We start from the raw sequence: 20,534 nt of genomic DNA on the forward strand, positions 1-20,534 counted from the left end.
TTAAGAAAGTAGAGTACCAAAGGGTATGCTCATTACTACCATTTTTGAGAGGTTGGGAGCAGGCACTGATAGCACGTTGCCGCACCCACCACACGCCAAATCAACGGATTGGGTGACACCTCAGCACCACACTGGAACCGTGTAAGGTGGTTTTTTTTTTGTTTTTTTGTTTTGTAAATTATATATATTATATATAAAAAAACGGTGGCTGGAGTGCCAATCCTGCCACCCACTCCCAAGTTTTCCCTGTAAGTTGGAGGACCTGCTTGCAGGGCTGGATGCAGGTTAACATCATACCCATTGCTCAAGGGCCCAATGGAGTAGAGTCACTTCTGGCATTTACGGGATTTGAATTAGCAAGCATCTGATTGCCAGTGCAGATCCCTAGCCTCAGAGCCACTCTCCGGCCATTATATTTAAATGTTGAATAAAATACTGTGGCAGTTTAAAAGCTCCACATTCTGACATGATGGCAGAAAAGAAAATATGTGCAATATAATGCAGTACTCAACAAAGCAGGCTCCAAGTATTAATTTTTAAATGTTGCACACATCAACCTTTTTTTCTCATTTTAAACAGATATAAACACTAATGTTCAATTATATTGGTTGATGAACCTTTATTGCAGTTACAGTGTTAAATAATAAGATTAAAAAATCTCAGATCACAGGATTTGTAACAGCCCATAACTATTAGGAGCCAGTAAAAAAAAAAACAAAACAAAACAAAAAAAAAATCCTATAATCTGAAATGTTACTGGACATCAAAAACAATAAACATGTCCTCCTAAGTGCACATTTACATCAACTTCACTTGAGGCATCCAAAATAAAATGTTTTGGTTTTTTTTTTTTTTGTTTTTTTAAAACAGTACACTGAACAAGTTTGTTGACTACAGCAGATATGTTGATGTTTCATGTAACCTGGGATTTCAGCTGCAGTAAGTGGAGAGTAAGGGGAAAAGATGAGGAATCTTGCTGGTACAGCATGCGATTAAGACTGCTACGGCATCCTTAAAAAGCTGGGCAGTCCACATCAGGAAGAAAAATGGAAAAGCTATTTGTCATCCGAGATTTTAGATTTCAGGTGCTCTTTGTATGCCAAGATGTCAGTGTTCCATTTAGTGATGGTCTGGTTCTCGCAAACCCAGATCTCTTGAGCCACCTAGCAAAGAAAAAAGTGGATACATTAAGTAAAAAAAATTACCCAGACACTATTTTAGCGTGAAAGACCAAACAAGTTCCTTATTTCAAAATAATCTGGGATCTATATTAATATTTTGAATCTTAATTTCATGGTGGGTAATGAACTAACATGAAATTTCTCAATGACTCAAATATAATTCAGTCATGTGGGCTGAGCCTATTTATTGAGAGGCTGAAAGCAACCCTCAACAGGTCACCACTCCATCACAGGGGTCCACTCCCAAACACACATACAGGGCCAGTTTGAACTGCCCATTAACTTAGCCTATCCATCTTTCAAGACAAGGTGGAAAACCACAGTACCCACAGAAAAACCCAAGCTGACATGGGAAGAACTTCGCACACCTTGTATTGCTGTGATCTCACACCATGCAGCATCTCAGTTCAGAGATTTGCACTGTGGTGAACTGCTGGTGGTCAGCCATGAACCTGCAAAATGTGGCTCAGAAGCAGTCTCCCACTGATTTGCACCATGAGCTAATAGGAGAACTCCTTGTCTAAGCTATGCAGAGACTGCTTTTGAACACTACAGGGCTTCCTTGGAGAGTCAGTTGAGCTTGCACTCTCTCAACCCCCATCTTTTCTGCACATTATCACTACATTCCACCTGTTCACAGTACAGGTTTCACTCTTGTTGCCAAGTGTAATGCTGTGGACTAACACCACAAAGCATCTCAGTTTGCAAATTTGCATTGTGGTGAACTGCTAATGGCCAGATGCAAACTGACATCATCTGGCACAGAAGCAGTCTCCTTACAGTGTGAGCTAATAGGAGAATTCTAACCTTCCTGGTGACGACAGCTGAACTCTCTCTCAGCCCCCAACCTCTTCTATTCAAGTCCAGCACTGTGCTATTCAGGAATGGAATTTGATTCACAGATGCTGGATCAGTGAGAAGAAAAATTCCTAATATTTGTGCAAAAAATATCCTTAACAACTCCTCATGTGTTCTTGTTGAACTCATTTTAAAGTTACAATCTCAATCCACTCTATTAATTTCTTTCATAAATTTAAACACTTCAATCATGCCGCTTCTTAATCTCCATTTGCTTAAACTGAAAAGGCTCAGCTCTTTTTAACCTTTCCTCATAACTCATCCCCTGTATGAGGTATGACACCCTAACATATAGGACTGAGAATAGGATAATAGTCAGTCAACTGTCAAGTCATTACAGGCAGTCCCCGGGTTACGTACAAGATAGGGACTGTAGGTTTGTACTTAAGTTGAATTTGTATATAAGTCGGAACAGGTACATTATTTTAATAAATGCTATTGTTGACCGACTGTAACCAAGTGCTCTGCCAATGAATGATGGAGTTTCACCTCTCTCCGACTTTTTTATTATTTCTACTTTATTTTCAATGGTGATGGTTTTTCTCTTCTTTACTGTATCACCAGCACTTGCATCAGATTTGTGTTTCAGAGACATTCTTGAAGGGTGAAGACAAAAGGTTAAGATGAGCTCTTCTGCACAGCACTATATAAGCTATCACAGCAGGAAGGCACCCGTCAACACGTCTGATATACTGACAAGAGACAACTTCCTGCTGTGTGCTTAACAGAACAAGCAGGCATGCTATTGAGAATGACTGGGGCCGGCAAGGGGTGGGGGGGTACAATCACTCGCCCACCACACAGTCACCTCCACTACAGTATGCTGCCTGCAGCGTCCGTTCACCGAGAATGAACACGGTGTGGCCAAAAGCGGGTAGTGAATCGCTCAATTCCAATTCAACAGGCAGCCATCCGAGGCACACTACAATGCTACCCCCGCTTCCCTGTTCACCCTCAATGGCCTCTGTTCAGCCACAACCGGGTCACCACTTGCAGCATCACCAGCCGTGTGTGCTGGGCGGGCAGTGAAATGCCCCCTCCGGTCCATCCAGCCTGCGTCCAGTCAGTAGCAGTAGCTACGGCGGCGTAGTGGGCGGGCAGCGAACCATCGTCCTGCACACGAGCGATAGCTGTGGCCCCAGTGACTATGGACCACGGGTCACTGCTTGCTGCTGGGAGCCGCCCGAGGGACACTACACTGCGCGAGCAGCGAAGTCGCCTCCCTCCGGCCACCGCTTGCAGCATCCCCAGGCCGAAGATTACGGAGCGGCAATTACTGAGGCGCATGCGTTGCAGCTGCATCCTCGTTCATAAGTCGTATGTCCGTAACCTGGGGACTACCTGCATTTCCTTTACAAGTGTGCTACTCCATAGAATTTCATGAAATTCTATTGTTGAATGTTTTTGATTTGTCAGAATACTATATAGTGAAATATTATGCATTGAGTATTTTCTGACATCTAACAAAGGAGGTCGATGGATAGGTGGATTTCTCTCATTTTATTCAGTGAGAGAGATAGTTATTTACCAAAAAATGACTTTTTTTAAGCCTTTCTACTCATCTTTAGTAGAGGTGCCAATAATTGTGGAGGGGACCATATATTTTTTTTGTGCTGATATGGGATCTGCAGCTTCTGCTATGGCCTTAGTACTATGCAGTCAAGTCTTTTAAAAACAGATGATCATCATACTCTTATCAAGGTATTCTCAGAAACAGTTTTGAGCTTTTTCTTTTGAGGTGAAAATACTTCTGTCAACTACAATGGTTTTCCATTGCCACAAATGTTTTTGCCAAGTAAACCAAGGATTTATTTTATAAGACAAGTGAAATTGAGGTCTTTGTATACTTTGTTCCTGTGTTAGGGTTGTAACTGAATTGTTTTATTACACAGCAACGAAAAAAGAATGGAACATTTGCAAATTTATCCTTACATTTCAAAATAAACAGATACTGGCATACAGTTTGTGGGTATATCTAAGACACATGGTGAGACAAAATCTTGTGAAATAAAAAATTGCATCCTTACCTGCTGAATAAGCCTGAAGTCATGGCTAACTAACATCATGCCCCCTTCAAAGTCATTAATTGCATCTGCCAGCGCGTCTATGGTCTCAATATCAAGGTGATTGGTAGGTTCGTCCAGGAACAGCATGTGTGCATTTTGCCAGGCCAGCCAAGCAAAGCACACTCGGCACTTCTGACCATCAGATAAGTTACGAATGGGGCTCACCTGTGGAATTAGATACAGGATAGTTCTTAATTGTTAATGCTCCAGAAAGGCAAAAACTATCTGAGCAACTCCTGGTGCAAATCAGTCCATTATTGAAAAACTACTTCCCATTATTTTCAATAAAGAATGGATTTCTCGTGCATGAAAAAAAAAAAAACCTAAGACAGACAGATGGTTTTTTAAATCATCCACTGAAATTGGGATACCTGTGCAAATTATTTGCTTCAACTTGCAAGGCTTAATTTACTTTAATTGCTGAAAAACATCTGCAGGTTGTAACATTAATTGTTCCATGAAGAAGGCCCATTTGTAATATTTTGAAATTTCATTTTTTTTCCAGTTTTTACTAAGCTAAACTTTAAATTAAAACATCTGGCAGTTCACTGCTTACCTTTTCACCATTTTAGGTCATTCATTAAATTAAATTCATTAAATTGGAAGAAAAAGTGAAAAAGCTGAGGTGTTCAAATACTTTTGACCAGTAGTATATAGAGTGGGGCAAAAAAAGTATTTAGTCAGCCACCAATTGTGCAAGTTCTCCCACTTAAAAAGATGAGAGAGGTCTGTAATTTTCATCATAGGTATACCTCAACTATGAGAGACAAAATGAGAAAAAAAAATCCAGAAAATCACATTGTCTGATTTTTGAAGAATTTATTTGCAAATTATGGTGGGAAAAAAAGTATTTGGTCAATAACAAAAGTTCATCTCAATACTTTGTTATATACCCTTTGTTGGCAATGACAGAGGTCAAACATTTTCTATAAGTCTTCACAAGGTTTTCACACACTGTTGCTGGTATTTTGGCCCATTCCTCCATGCAGATCTCCTCTAGAGCAGTGATGTTTTGGGGCTGTCGCTGGACAACATGGACTTTCAACTCCCTCCAAAGATTTTCTATGGGGTTGAGATCTGGAGACTGGCTAGGCCACTCCAGGACCTTGAAATGCTTCTTACGAAGCCACTCCTTCGTTACCCGGGCGGTGTGTTTGTGATCATTGTCATGCTGAAAGACCCAGCCACGTTTCATCTTCAATGCCCTTGCTGATGGATGGAAGTTTTCACTCAAAATCTGACGATACATGGCCCCATTCATTCTTTCCTTTACATGGATCAGTCGTCCTGGTCCCTTTGCAGAAAAACAGCCCCAAAGCATGATGTTTCCACCCCCATGCTTTACAGTAGGTATGGTGTTCTTTGGATGCAACTCAGCATTCTCTCTCCTCCAAACAAAAGTTCTATTTTGGTTTCATCTGACCATAGGACATTCTCCCAATCCTCTTCTGGATCATCCAAATGCTCTCTAGCAAATTTCAGACGGGCCTGCACATGTACTGGCTTAAGCAGGGGGACACGTCTGGCACTGCAGGATTTGAGTCCCTGGCGGCGTAGTGTGTTACTGATGGTAGCCTTTGTTACTTTGGTCCCAGCTCTCTGCAGGTCACTCACTAGGTCCCCCCGTGTGGTTCTGGGATTTTTGCTCACCGTTCTTGCGATCATTTTGACCCCATGGGGTGAGATCTTGCGTGGAGCCCCAGCTCGAGGGAGATTATCAGTGGTCTTGTATGTCTTCCATTTTCTAATAATTGCTCCCACAGTTGATTTCTTCTCACCAAGCTGCTTACCTATTGCAGATTCAGTCTTCCCAGCCTGGTGCAGTTCTACACTTTTGTTTCTGGTGTCCTTTGACAGCTCTTTGGTCTTGGTCGTAGTGGAGTTTGGAGTGTGACTGTTTGAGGTTGTGGACAGGTGTCTTTTATATTGATAACAAGTTCAAACAGGTGCCATTAATACAGGTAACGAGTGGAGGACAGAAGAGCCTCTTACAGAAGAAGTTGCAGGTCTGTGAGAGCCAGAAATCTTGCTTGTTTGTAGCTGACCAAATACTTATTTTCCACCATAATTTGTAAATAAATTCTTTAAAAATCAGACAATGTGATTTTCTGGATTTTTTTCCTCATTTTGTCTCTCATAGTTGAGGTATACCTGTAATGAAAATTACAGGCCTCTCTCATCTTTTTAAGTGGGAGAACTTGCACAATTGGTGGCTGACTAAATACTTTTTTGCCCCACTGTATGTATACATATACACACACACACACACATATATTATATACACACACATATATACAGTGCCCTCCATACTGTTTAGGACAAAGAAGCATCTTTCTTTGATTTACCTCTCTGATCCACAGTTTAAAATTATAAATCAAACAATTCAAACATTGCAGAATTTAATATAAACACCATGTAGAGATGGCAACACCTTTTATATATGGGTCCCCCCTATTTCAGAACAACATAAAGTTTGGCACAATTGGCATTACAGGTGTATGAGATTACTGTGGGTTTGATTACTTCATTAGTGCACACATAAGATACCTAGGCTTAGTTCTACATATAGACTACCTCTGGAGACTGTAGTTGCCATTGTTCAATATGAGGAGATGAGCTGTGCCAATCAAAGGCAAAGCCATTATGTGGCTGAGAAAAAAAAGAACTATTAGAAACATTAGTAAAACCATAGGATTACCAAACAACCGCCTGGAATATCATTAAGAAGAACTGGTGAGCTCAGTAATTGCAAAGGGGCTGGAAGGCGGAAGATCTCCACTGCTGACGATGTAAAAACCCTAACTATTTTAAAGAAAACAATCGTGTCCAACAGATCAGAAACAGTCGACAGAAGGTGAATGTGGATGTGTCAGAGACTAATATCTAAAGACAACTTCATGAACAGAAACAGAGGCCACACAGCAAGATGTAAACCACTGGTTAGCCACAAAACCAGGATGGCCAGATTACTGTTTGCAAAAACTTACTTAAAGGAATCTGAATAACTAGGGGGCTCCGCCCCCTGCTCGCTTCGCTCGCCAACCCCTGGTGTTGGGAATGACAAAGAGCGTGATGTATGAATGAGATATAGAATAGTGTGACGGTGTAGATGATGCAAATAGAAAGCAAACAATAAAGTGTGTGGCACAGTGTAAAGGTTTATTTGAAAATTTCTTTGTACACGCCGTTTAAGTGTAAAAGGTAATTCCAGCTCAGAACTTGTAAGGTCATTTAAGATGGTTATTGTTGTGATCAGAGTCAAGTTTGTCAGAGCTTAGAAAGAGTTGTGTCTTTCCAGGAAGTAATGGAATGACTTGGGTATTTATGTTTTCCACATTAATATTTTTTGGACATAATATAGTGCGTCGTGTTAAAAGGGGCATTTGGTCTAATGAGATTGCTGTTCCAAATCTCTCTGTAACTAAGTCGTCGCAGATAAAGGCTTGAGGAATTGTAATAATATGTGGCTGAAGTCCATCTGTATTAGTGAGTGTACCATCTCTCAGTTGTAATAAGCAATTGTTATGATCTGGTTTTGGACATCGTATCTTTTTTACTAACTGTATCTTTTGAAAGCAATGCCAATTGTCTGCGTATTTTAAGGTGCACTGAACAATAGCTGAGTGCATGGCATCTGGAAGAATAGCTAATCACTGTCTAAAATCTCCTCCTCATAAAAGTACCTTTCCTCCAAATCGAATATTATTATTCATAAACGTTTGTTCATGCCATTGAACATTCATCAATAAACAACATTTTTTCAAGACGGATGTCACGTGCAGTGCCACCGTTAATGTTCATAGTGGATTCCGATTTGTAGGATCTAATGTAGTTGATAAAGATTTCACTTTCTGGTACATCGTCAGTTATAAGCTTCTGTAGATATTCAGTATATGAATATAAAGAAGGCAGTCTAATTTGACCCTTTTGACAACAACGTGTAAATGTATAACTTGTATTGCCAGTTGTTTCTTCAGGGAAGTGAACTGAATGACAATGATTGCAAATGACATTCATTAATCCGAATGAATTTTCCTGGTGTATGTTTTGCTTGTGCCGTTTGAGAGGCGCGTTTCTGCATGTGTAGTATTTGGGACGTGTTGTTTTGGAGCTGTAATCGATTTGCCTGTGCTGGGTGAGAAGCCCGTTGTAGCCTTCGCTGCCATTAACGTATGTCTGAGACGGGAGGTGTTTCGTTTTGAATCCGTGCCTGTTGCGATGCAGCACTTTGATTGATAGTTTGCGTCATGTGGATCTAGGATGTAGATTTGTGCATATTAAATGAACTATTGTAGGATGTAATGCAGTTCATAAAGTTTTTACTTTTAGGTACATCGTTGGGGGGGCTCGTAGGCTCGCAGGTCTCACCTTCTCTCTCTCTCTCATTTTTCCTAGGGCACGAAGCGGAAGCGGAAGCAAAGCAGAAGCGGACAATGGCCGACAGTGAGGTGAATCGCATTGCAACTGTAGTCGAGGAACTCCAGGCACTCGATGAACAGATTCAGAATCTTCTGTCCAGACGAAGATACCTCAGAGATCTGAAGGCTCAGCTGTTGGATAAACCGTCCTCGCCATCTGTTATCGGCGTAACATCAACCCCGCGTTGTGCCGCGCAAGTCACCTTCACCCCCGCGCCTCGTAGGAGCGACACCGATGATGACCTTGGTGTATTTCAGCTATGTAGGCGGGGGTTCAAGGCCAGAACACCTCCATCGGCACAGGCAAGCATCGTAACCCAGAACCGGTTTGACCCTCTAAGCGTCCCCAGTTCGCCTTCAGCTCCTGGTGATGTAATTGTGGTAGGTGATTCTATTGTTAGGAACCTCAATATCACTTGCCCTAATAGAAAATCTTTTGTTTCTTGTTTTCCCGGTGCTCGTGTCCGAGATGTGACGAGACGTGCACCGGCGATCTACAAGAACAGGGCAGTTGGAGCCATTGTTATACATGCTGGCGTAAACGACATAAGGCACCGACAGTCGGAGATCCTCAAGGCAGACTTCACTGCATTAATTAAAGACACAAAGGAGAGGACCCCATCGGCAAAGATATTCATCTCGGGTCCACTCCCTCTCGTCAGACGATCAAACGAGTATTACAGTCGTCTGCTTGGTTTAAACAACTGGCTGCAGGGCTTCTGCAAGAATCAAGACATCGGGTTCATTAACAACTGGGACCTCTTTTGGGAAAGACCGCGTTTTTTCAAGCGAGATGGCCTGCATCCGAACAGCTTCGGCGCCCGGGTCCTCTCCGAAAACATATCCAAGGTAATTCGTTTATCTTGACTATCTATCTCTGCTTTTAACCCCTTCCGAAATGCCACTCCTGTGTTTGGTCATGATAATTGTTTAAAAAAATCTTCCATAAAAGTGCGCAACATAAATACTGTAATAACCAATCTTAATGCACATAGAAAATCTAGGCAATACGGCATAAACGCCAATAATTTAATTAAAGTTACTACTTTAGATGAACAATGTATTAAAACTGTAAAAACAGATCATAGATTAAACAAAAAATACACACAGAGCGGCGCTAATAAAAATAACTTAATTCCTGTTCCCTATATCAATAACGCACATAGTATTCATCTCTGCTCCTCCGAAACATTGAATATGGCACTATTAAATATTAGAGCTTTAACTAACAAGACGTTTTTTATCAACGACATTATTAGTGAAAAAAAAATAGATTTTTAGTGAAACGTGGCTTAGCTCAGATGGCGCAGCTGTTTTAATCGAATCTGCGCCTCCGGATTACAGTTTTACTCGTGCTGATCGCCAAGGAAAGAGAGGTGGAGGGCTAGCAAACATTTACTCTAGCAGGTTAAAATGTAAAAATATCAGTTTTGGTAAATTCAAGTCTTTTGAGTATCTCGCCATTATTATTCAGGGAGATTCTCACGTTCTAGTATTATCCGTGTATAGACCTCCAAAATTCAACGCGTCTTTTTTTGAGGAATTCTCTGACTTAATGTCAATCTTAATTACGAACTATGACGCACTCTTAATAGTCGGCGACTTTAATTTTCATGTAGATAATCAATGTGACCAAAAAGTAAAAGAATTTATGAACCTCCTGGACTCTTTTGATTTGAGACAGCTCGTTAATCAGCCTACACATAAAGCAGGTCATACGTTAGACTTAGTAATTACTAAAGGACTAAAAGTTGATATAAAGCAGGTCATTGATACGGGTCTTTCAGACCATTTTCTTCTACTTTTTAATATAGAAATAATGATAGAAAACACTCATGAGAAGCATATTGTTAAAAAACGCTTCTTTGACTCATCAGCAACTTTAAAACTTACAAACATTCTAACCAATCAGTCCGTTTATAGTGCCAACTATAATAGCGAGGAGAATGTAAATAGTAAGGTGGAAAGATTTAATACTAAAGTGAGGGCTGCTGTTGACATAGTTGCACCTGAAAAGACAGTTAAAAAATCTTCTAGCATTGTTATACCTTGGAAGACCCAAAGAGTGTCTGATTTAAAGAGAACATGCCGTAGAGCTGAGCGTAAATGGAGGAAGACTAAACTAACTATTGACTATGAGATATTAAAAGTTAAAATAACAGAATACAATAACATAAGACAGAGTCTTATTTTCGACAATTGATCATCTGTTAAACCCAGGTAACTCAAAGGAATGCCACCTAAGTACTTCCAGTAAAACCTGTGAGGCTATCGCTGTATTTTTCAATCAAAAAATTAATGATATTAGAAATAACATAGTATATCTCCCCAACACTAAGGATCCCCCGAAACCCCAGTACTCCATAATAAATAAATTAGAGTCTTTCACTAGGATAGATTTACCTGATTTACATAAAATAATTTCTCAAATGAAACCATCCACCTGTGCCCTTGACCCAATACCAACAAATTTTTTCAAAGAAGTATCGGGTGTGCTTATTGATAATGTTCTTGACATAGTAAATTCGTCATTAGATACGGGGGTCTTCCCAGACTGTCTTAAGACTGCGGTAGTTAAACCCCTACTTAAGAAAAATAATCTCGACCCCTCTGCTCTTGAAAATTATAGACCCATCTCTAACCTGCCTTTCTTAAGTAAAATTCTAGAGAAGGCAGTCATTATGCAGTTAAATGAGCACCTCAATAAACATGCTATTCTTGATAAATTTCAGTCAGGTTTTAGAACAAATCACAGCACAGAAACTGCACTCGTTAAAGTAGTAAATGACTTGCGGGTAAATGCAGACAGAGGCCATTTATCTGTTCTCATCCTCTTAGATTTGAGTGCCGCATTTGACACTATTGATCATAATATTCTTAAGAATCGCCTTAGTCAATGGGTGGGCCTCTCTGGCAGTGTCTTAAACTGGTTTGAATCCTACCTGGCAGGGAGAAAATTCTTTGTTAGTTGTGGTAATTATAACTCAAAGACACATGATATTCTATATGGTGTTCCACAAGGCTCTATCCTGGGTCCGCTGCTCTTCTCCATCTACATGCTTCCATTAGGTCAGATTATCTCGGGACATAACGTGAGCTACCACAGCTATGCTGATGACACACAGCTGTATTTATCAATAGCACCTGATGACCCCAAATCTCTTGATTCGCTAACACAATGTCTAACCTGTATCTCAGAATGGATGAATAGTAACTTTCTCAAATTAAATAAAGAAAAAACCGAAATCTTAGTGATTGGCAATAATGGATACAATGAGGCTATTAGAAATAAACTGGATGCATTAGGATTAAAAGTCAAATCGGAGGTAAAAAGCTTAGGGGTAACCGTTGATTGTAATCTGAATTTTAAATCGCATATTAATAAAATCACTAGGACAGCATTTTTTCACCTAAGGAACATAGCAAAAGTTAGACCTCTTATATCATCGAAAGATGCAGAGAAATTAGTTCATGCGTTTGTCTTTAGTCGGCTAGATTACTGTAATGCACTCCTCTCAGGACTCCCCAAAAAAGACATCAATCGTTTGCAGTTAGTGCAGAATGCAGCTGCTAGAATCCTTACCAGGAAAAGAAAATCCGAACACATTTCTCCAGTTTTGATGTCACTACACTGGTTACCTGTGTCATTCAGAATTGACTTTAAAATTCTGCTTATGGTTTATAAAGCTTTAAATAATCTCGCCCCGTCTTATATATCGGAATGTCTGACACCTTATATTCCAAATCGCAACCTCAGATCCTCAACTGAGTGTCTCCTTAGAATTCCAAGAGCAAAACTTAAAAGAAGTGGTGAGGCGGCCTTCTGCTGTTATGCACCTAAAATCTGGAATAGCCTGCCAGTAGGAATTCGCCAGGCTAATACAGTGGAGCACTTTAAAAAACTACTGAAAACACATTACTTTAACATGGCCTTCTCATAACTTCACTGTAATTTAATCCTGACACTCTGTATATCCAATTCATTATAATAACTATTCATTCAAAATTTGTACTAACCCCTACTCTCTCTTCTGTTTCCTTTTCCGGTGTCCTATTGGTGGTGGCTTGTGCCACCACCATCTACCCAAAGCACCATGATGTTCCAACAATGATGGATGGATTAAAACCCAGAAGTCTGTATAACCATCAGCATCAAGTGACTCCGTGAGAACCCTAACTACAAAGAGGACTATTTCATTTATGTTAGGTAGAATGCCCAAAGGGGACTGGGCGGTCTCGTGGCCTGGAACCCCTACAGATTTTATTTTTTTCTCCAGCTTTCTGGAGTTTTTTTTTTGTTTTTTCTGTCCACCCTGGCCATCGGACCTTACTCCTTATTATGTTAACTAAGGTTGTCTTATTTTAATTTCTTTTTTGTCTTTTATTCTTCTTTTCTTCATTATGTAAAGCACTTTGAGCTACTTTTTGTATGAAAATGTGCTATATAAATAAATGTTGTTGTTGTTGTTGTTGTAGTTAGAAGCTTTAGTTGAGCTTTGCGTTTTTGGAGTCGAGTCATTTTTTCTTTTAGAAATATGGATAAGTAATAAGGAGTATTGCACTCACTGTTAATATGGAGCCTTTTCTGCAGTTGAACGGTTAATAGTGCCTTATTGTAATGAGATCCACCTATGCTGCATAGCCGTCTATTTTGTTGTTTCTTTCGTGTTCGTGTGTTTGTTCCTGTTATCCTTTCCTTTTCGTTTTGTACCCGTGACCGTGTACTCATGACTTGTTTCTTTCTCAGCATGTGAAATATGGATAAGTAATAAGGAGGATCGCAGTCACTGTTAATATGTTTCCTTTTCTGCAGTTGAACGGTTAATAGTGCTTTATTGTAAGGAGATCCACCAATGCTGACACCTATGTCGTCTAGTGTGAAGGTGTTGATGTTCACTTTAGAATATGTGGCTTTGGGTGTCACTTCTTATGGATGTGTGGGGGGGGGGGGGTTGAGGATTGTTGTCGCGCGAGCGTCTTCTTTCTTTTTGTGTTCCTGTGTCTTGTTGAATCCCCGTTTGTGTGTGTCCCGTCCCTTGCTTGTAGGGTCTGTGGGGTGGTTTTGTGTTCTTTTTTTTGTGTTCCATGGGCTTGTTGAATCCCCCTCTTGGTGTGTGTCCCGTCCGGTGCCTGTAGGGGGGGGGGGGGTGCCTCGCCGTTGTGCGCGAGCCTCTTTTTTTTTTTTTTTTTTTTTGGGTCTAGTCTCGTGTGCAATGTGTTTCGTGCTTTGCCTGCGTTTCCTCATTTCTCCATTTTTCCTGTGCTCACTCCTTTTTTCTGTGGTCTTGTCCGCCTCTCGCGGCCCCTCATCCGCCTCTCTCGCCCTCTTTTGTCCGCCTTTCTCGGCTCCTCAGCCGACTCTCGCGGACTCTTTTTGCGCCTGCGCAGTACGTCTTTTTGCAGCTACGGCCCATTGCCGGATGTGCCTGCGTCCATCATCCGGTTTAGCATTCTCGGTTAGTAATATGGATTCTAGAAAAAAAGTCTATCAAAGTCTACCAAATCACCACAAAGCTTAGAAAAGCAGGGGCTCAGTATCTTTTTTTTGTGATGAACATATTTAACGATCACTTTTTTTTTTAGGTGAAAATTGGCCGGTGAGAGCATCCTTATTCAGAAGCGCTTCTGTCTACATCACCATACGTCTTAACAGTGAAGACAGTCCGGATAAGCATTGTGGTCTATGGATATACTTTGCATTAAAATGCTGCAGCTATTCTGGCATAGCATGATTACGTTTCCTAATAAGACAGTAATGTTAACTTCCTTAAAGTTATTTGTTTAGATGTGCCAAGAGACAGTGGATGCTATGCAGTCTCCTGCATCCTCCTACTGATGTTGTTAGATAGATTTATTGATTCTGGTGTGTTTTTAACAAGGTGTGGCACATTGTTTATGTTGAATGCATAATTTGCAATTCATATGTCCACAAACATAGCAGCTCAGTAATCAAAAGTTTGCTCTCTGATGAAATTAACAAGCACACCTCTGCTCTCTATAGTACAAAATCACCACCACAACTACTGTACTTTGAGCTCTGCCTTCATGAGGTGTAGGATTGGTTTAGAAATATGCCAACTGGCGTGCAGGCTAATTGATCCAAACCACTTTTAAGTGAAATTCACTCACAGTAGTCTCCAAACACATCTTGAGGCAGCGAGACTACATGTAGCTTAGAAGGAGAGACTATTGTTGAAGAGGGTATGCAGGAAACGAGTATATTTTTACACCAATGGTCACCCCTCCACAAGTTAAGCTAGGGAAACCAGTTAAAAATGAATGGACATAGCACCATGAGACAAAATACAGACACCACCAGCCTTGCAATCATCAGATTTAATTGCTAGAAGTGGATTATTCTCACTTGCATGGAGGTGGTTTGGCTTTGAAAAGTTGGATGTTGCTTAAAAGAAGGCCATCTGCAAATTTAATCTGGACATCTGTTGCCATTAAAGACAGCTCAACAACTACCTTGTTTCACCATCTGTGAAGATACCACTGCATGGAATACGTTTCAAGAGTCAGCTATTCACAACACTCCACCAAAAACTAATATTTTTTAGATGCTACTTAATCCATGAAGTCTGTAGTGGTAGAGGAGAAAAAAATGTTTAATCTCATGCTTTCAGGGAGAAATACTGAGATAGTAGGTACAGTCGGGCATCATTTTGCCAACTGGCAACTTTGGTTACTTCTTTATAAAAATAAAGAACTAAAATAATTCCATGTATTACACATTGTAAACAGCAGACAAACTCACACTGAACGTACACTGAAAAGCATTTCTTGTGTTATGAAAATATTACAAAATAAACAGCAATACAGAGCTGAATAACACAAATGCCTGTGCCTTTAAGAGCAATGAATCACATTTGTGATTAACTTTGTGATGGATTACTGTATCAGTTTATTATGCACCTCTGAATGGTGCTCAAGTTTTTCTTAAAAAAAAAAAAAAAAAAAAAAAATTACTTTGTCTACATTGTCAGTAATTAGGGCAGATCAGTTGGCAGCAACTACGTCACCTGCCGTCGAGAAAACCTTCTCACTGGGGACTGAGGTAGGTATAGCCAGAAATTTTGCCATCATGGCTAGAATAAGTTAAACTGACTCATGTGCCTTCCACCAGGCAAAGAGGGTTACCACTAGTGCAGGTGTAGTGGACAACTCATGTTCGATCACTGCTCGTGTATGCCGGTAAAATGCAGTGACTACTGGTTGGCTTATGTACAAAACGGATGGAATGTTGTAACAAGGGTCAAGCACTTTTAATACTTGATGCCGGGGTCTTCTACCACTGCATATAGCCACATAACTGATGAAATAATAATGGCAATTGCTTCTGTAATTTTTTTTGTCTCTCTTGCATCTAAAGGCTATTTAAAAACAACGGGATTAGTAGTTGAACTCCTGTATTTTATTTTGCCTAGCTCCAGTGACAGGAACATCTGGGTGATACTGTCAAACATACATTTGCAAGTTTGATGTGTTTGTTTACACATACCCTACAAGTGGCGAACAACACCAACACACCATCCTCATCCTCTCACTCTCCATTGCTATTGTAATTCACTGGGATCCCTAAATGTTCCCACACAGCTGATTTAAAAGAAGGAGGTGGATCTTCCAACTCCTCTGTGGTGTTTACACTCGCCAAAGTGCGACTGATTTCATGAAATACCATTCAGCTAACGGCTTACAGTTTAAGGATTCTGTGTGAAACCCACACTTGAAATACTCTTCCATATTACGTTAATCATCGCACATTCATCAGATTTTCTTCTTACAACAGCACGTAGTGAACCACAAAATCCATACAGTGACTGTTTCGTAAAAATACAGTACCATTATAGCCCTATTCAGTACAAGTCTTTATTAGCAACGCCACACACCCCAAGCAATACTGCAAAGTGAAGGGCAAGAGCATACTTCAATAAATTATCTTTATACCTGCTGTTTACCAGTAAGTCCATAACGACCAATTATTTTCCTCATTTCTTCTTTCTCTTTGATCTCTGGATAACATTTCAACATGTAGTCAAGAGGTGACAAATCCAAATCCAGTTGTTCTGTTAAATGCTAGAAGAATGCATAAAATATAACAAAGGTTAAGCATAGTTTACAACATGGAAATAGGTTTGGTATCTAATTTTAAGTTTAGTATTTAGACAAATTATATAGTGAGAAAACTTTAAACACCTGATGTACTGTATTCTTAGAGACAAGATTAAGAATAAGGAATGTGCTCAGAATGCAAAATCTGATCTGGATTAATGCTAGTAGTAAATACATTTTGATTTACAGTAGATCTTAGCAGTGCAAGGCATAGAGTCAAACAGCAACCAAAACATACTAAACAAAGTGTCTGCATGTAAAGTTTGGGAACTCTATTCAAGCAGCATATTCACTGAATTAATTAAGTATAATAAGTTAAAAGTTTACGGGGCACACACAAACATGTTTTACTACTATTTGCGGATTGACTTTAACAGACTGAAAACAAATTTGAGAAGTGTAAAAAAATCTTATCTGTTTTACCAGTTCATGAATACATACATTTTTTTTTTTTTTTTTTTACTTTTACCTGCTGTATTAATGGGCTTCCATAAGCAGCAGACTACAAACTTCACAATAAACATAACTAAACTCTTACAAAACAAGGGATGTTTACATTAGGGGTGCACAATGATTTTAGAGTAATATTTTAATCCATTATCTACCGATATAGAAAATTTTAATCGACATCGGATATGACTGGTAATTTGAACCAATATGTATGGACACATTCATCATCCTCCAGATGAGCAAGACATTAAGGTGATGATAAACTTATGCACAAAAATGTCTGCAGTGTGGAATTTTATCATAGCAAGTGACAGTGACGTAAAAACATGCCATTTCTAACACTTATTGGTCCCTCTGCACAAGACATTAGCCAAAAGTGTGAAATGTCAATACCACCAACTTAATTACACACTTAGACGTGTCACCTTGATAAATACACAAAATTCCTCAGAGCAAAAAAGGAGTATCCTACACCAATACACACAAAATAAAAAAAAACCGCACTCACTCAGCCTGTTGAAAGGCTAAAACAATTACTAAAAAGGTTATGGAACGTATGTCTCTGGGTGACTGGCCACTTTCTGTGATGGAGGAAATCAGATTTCGAAGGCTGTTTGAGCACCTAGAGCCTCATTACACAATAACCAGACAATGTTATTTCTCTGAAATAGTTGCTAGTCACATGCACAAACGTCTTGCAGACAATGTCACAGCCATAAGCTTTACCACTGATATATGAGCATCTGATACAAATGCCATGAACATACTTAGTTTTAACTGCTCAGTGGATTGTCCACAGTTTTCAAATACAGGGAGCAATCTTGTCCAACCAAAGAATGCTCAGGATCACACACTGGCACTTAACTCTCTGTTGTATTTAAAATATTTTTTTCAAAACATGGAAAATATCCAAAGAGAAAACTGACGTACCACTCCAAGATAAAGTATGTAACATTGCAAAAGCGATGGAGTAATGCGAGATCCTAAATTTAATAGGTACGCTCTCACTTTACAGCTTCCTGTTAGTGAGGTGTACTATCCCAGCACAGCATCTCGGATACATTAACCTCAGTTAATGCACTTTTAATGATGAAAACTAAGACAAATGCTTTTAAAATCATTGTTGACGAAAACTAAACAAAACAAATATGTTACAGATGGACAACAGGACAGCGAGTGATGTGAAGGACTTTGTACATCTCTATTACATGTGACATTACACAAAAAATAACAAACATGAATGGAGTGGTGCAATTTAAAATATTTTATGTACACTTGTAATTGGGCACCATCAGGAAATCGTCTGGTCAGCTAGAATCCTACTCCACTCTGCACTGTTATGTTGGCCAACGTGATTCTTGGGGAGGGAAAAAAAAAAGCGGTCAACCATATGGACCAACTTTAATTACAATGCTGACGAAAATAAAACTCAGCGCAAGCCACGTGGAATGAAGCTCACAGGAAAGAACACCACAAACCTGAAGAGTCATCTAGAGGCAAGTCATCCTAAGATTCATGCCAAGGTGGGCAACGTTATCTAGGAGGAGACCTGCCCAACTCCAATACTTTTGCCACTGGCTCTAGTTGACCCAGTTAATACTTATGCACCAAGTGTGACTGGGAAAAATGTGCTTATTAATGAAAAATAAAATTTAAAAAACACACAGAGATATACAAGATTTTGTTATTGCTAGTTTTATCCCTTTACAAGTTACTTAGGAAACAGATTTGTGCAGCTTTGAGAGCACAATCAAATGCGCTCTGCCTCAGATTTGAGTTGTAACCGTTTAGCTTGAAATGTCATTTGTTACAGCAGATGAAATGACAGAGGGATTAATGGCTTTTAAAACAGTGTCCTAACAGTCCCCATAAAGGAACGGAAGCTTCACTATCGTTGTTTGGTTGTATTGAGCACATCTAACTCCTGTTCATTCGGGCATTCGTCCATTTTGTAACTGGTGGATACAGTCCAGGGTTGGGGTGAAACCACCTCGCACCCATTCACTTATACATTACAGGCAGTGGCAGTTATGACAACAGTCGTAGCGATTAAAAATCAAGGCAAGTTTCAAACAAAGTGGCTGTTTGGCTTATCTACGTCATTGATGAAATTAAATGCTCCATTGTTAATTCCAATATAACATGTATGTAGAATTTCAGTCCTTGAAGCACATTTTCCAATATAATATGTACACATACAGTACAGCAAAACAATATTGCTTCATTGCTGAATATGAATCTGCAGACACTAAATTTGTGCTATTTGTTTGGTTTTTGAGGGCAAACTAATGTTTATTAGTGTAACCCCTGAAATGTGACGAATGTAGTAAAATGTAAAAAATATGACTCATCTGTTAAATGTTACCCTTTGGTGAGTTGTTAAAAAAAAAAAAAAAAAAAAAAAAAAAAAAAAGTTAATGAATGGTGTAAATATAAATCTTACAATACCAAATGCTGCAAACCTAACTGAGTGATTCTGAAAAACCAGATTTTAAAATTATTTGTTACAAAAACAGCGTTTAAGGTTATGTTTAAATGTAAATATACTAAATTATTTCAGAATTCACCAATTCAATGATACACATACTGTATAATAATGTGTAATTTTTATTTTTAGCATTATGTTAAACAGTATTTTTCAGTTGCTGGAGAAAAAAAAAATGAGAATAAATTTAAAATGTGCATATGGTCAGATAAACCAGAGAGTCTGATGATCTCGTTATTTATAAACCTGATGCTGAAATTAAATGTGTGCTGCTTGGTCCAGCCTTTTGTGGTAAAATCTTATAGCAGCACAACAACTAAGGCATGCTGAAGGCCAGAAAACTGTAATGACAGACCAAAGCTGCCATTATCTGACCAATAGCTATCTGAATAAATCCTTTCTACAACTACTCTATATTATATGTTCAATAATTACTACATGTGGTTTGGCTCCTTAGTGTCATTGTTAGTGTAATAGTTTAGAGGTACAGTATATTCTGTGCATAGTCACATGTTAAAAAAAATATTTAATTTTGACTGTTTAATTTACTTTTAGTCAACTAAAATTTACTTTTACCTTGACTAAAATTTATTTTTTGTTGACTAAAACTAACAATAATTAACTGACTAAAATGTGACTAAAACTAAAATGCAATTTTGTCAGAATAGTAAGACTAAAACTAAACCACAATGTAATATCAAAATTAACATTGGCTAGGATGGAAGGGTCCTGTGGCTGCTAGGGCTGGAATAAAAGGAATAAATATGTTACATTGCATTGCTTTTTGTTGGGATCAGTCATGATCATTAATGGCAAGTTTTCCCACCCAAGTTTCTTAAGCAATAATGCACAACTCGTAAACACTTAATGCTTTACAACAAAAAAGAAAGTATTTTAAAACGGCACATACAATACAAATGTGCATCCAAGTACCCTACACTTTTATCCTACATTTGAGTAA

General features: G+C 39.1%; 1 protein-coding gene across 3 annotated transcripts in view; it reads right to left on the minus strand.

Moving 5' to 3' along the window:
- Window positions 1–201: 201 nt before the first annotated feature.
- The window catches only part of abcf2a (ATP-binding cassette, sub-family F (GCN20), member 2a), a 48,561-nt gene continuing 28,228 nt past the window's right edge, over window positions 202–20,534 (minus strand). For all 3 annotated transcript variants that reach the window (XM_028803873.2, XM_028803874.2, XM_028803875.2), the window contains exons 13-15: window positions 16,474–16,602; window positions 4,067–4,270; window positions 202–1,163 (exon numbers count right to left, since the gene is read on the minus strand). In XM_028803873.2, coding sequence (XP_028659706.1) covers window positions 1,056–1,163; window positions 4,067–4,270; window positions 16,474–16,602 — 441 coding nt within the window. In that variant the 3' untranslated portion in view covers window positions 202–1,055. The remainder of the gene's footprint in view (window positions 1,164–4,066; window positions 4,271–16,473; window positions 16,603–20,534) is intronic.

This window comes from Erpetoichthys calabaricus, chromosome 6, assembly GCF_900747795.2.
Source record: "Erpetoichthys calabaricus chromosome 6, fErpCal1.3, whole genome shotgun sequence".
In the NCBI taxonomy this organism is placed as follows: domain Eukaryota; kingdom Metazoa; phylum Chordata; class Cladistia; order Polypteriformes; family Polypteridae; genus Erpetoichthys; species Erpetoichthys calabaricus.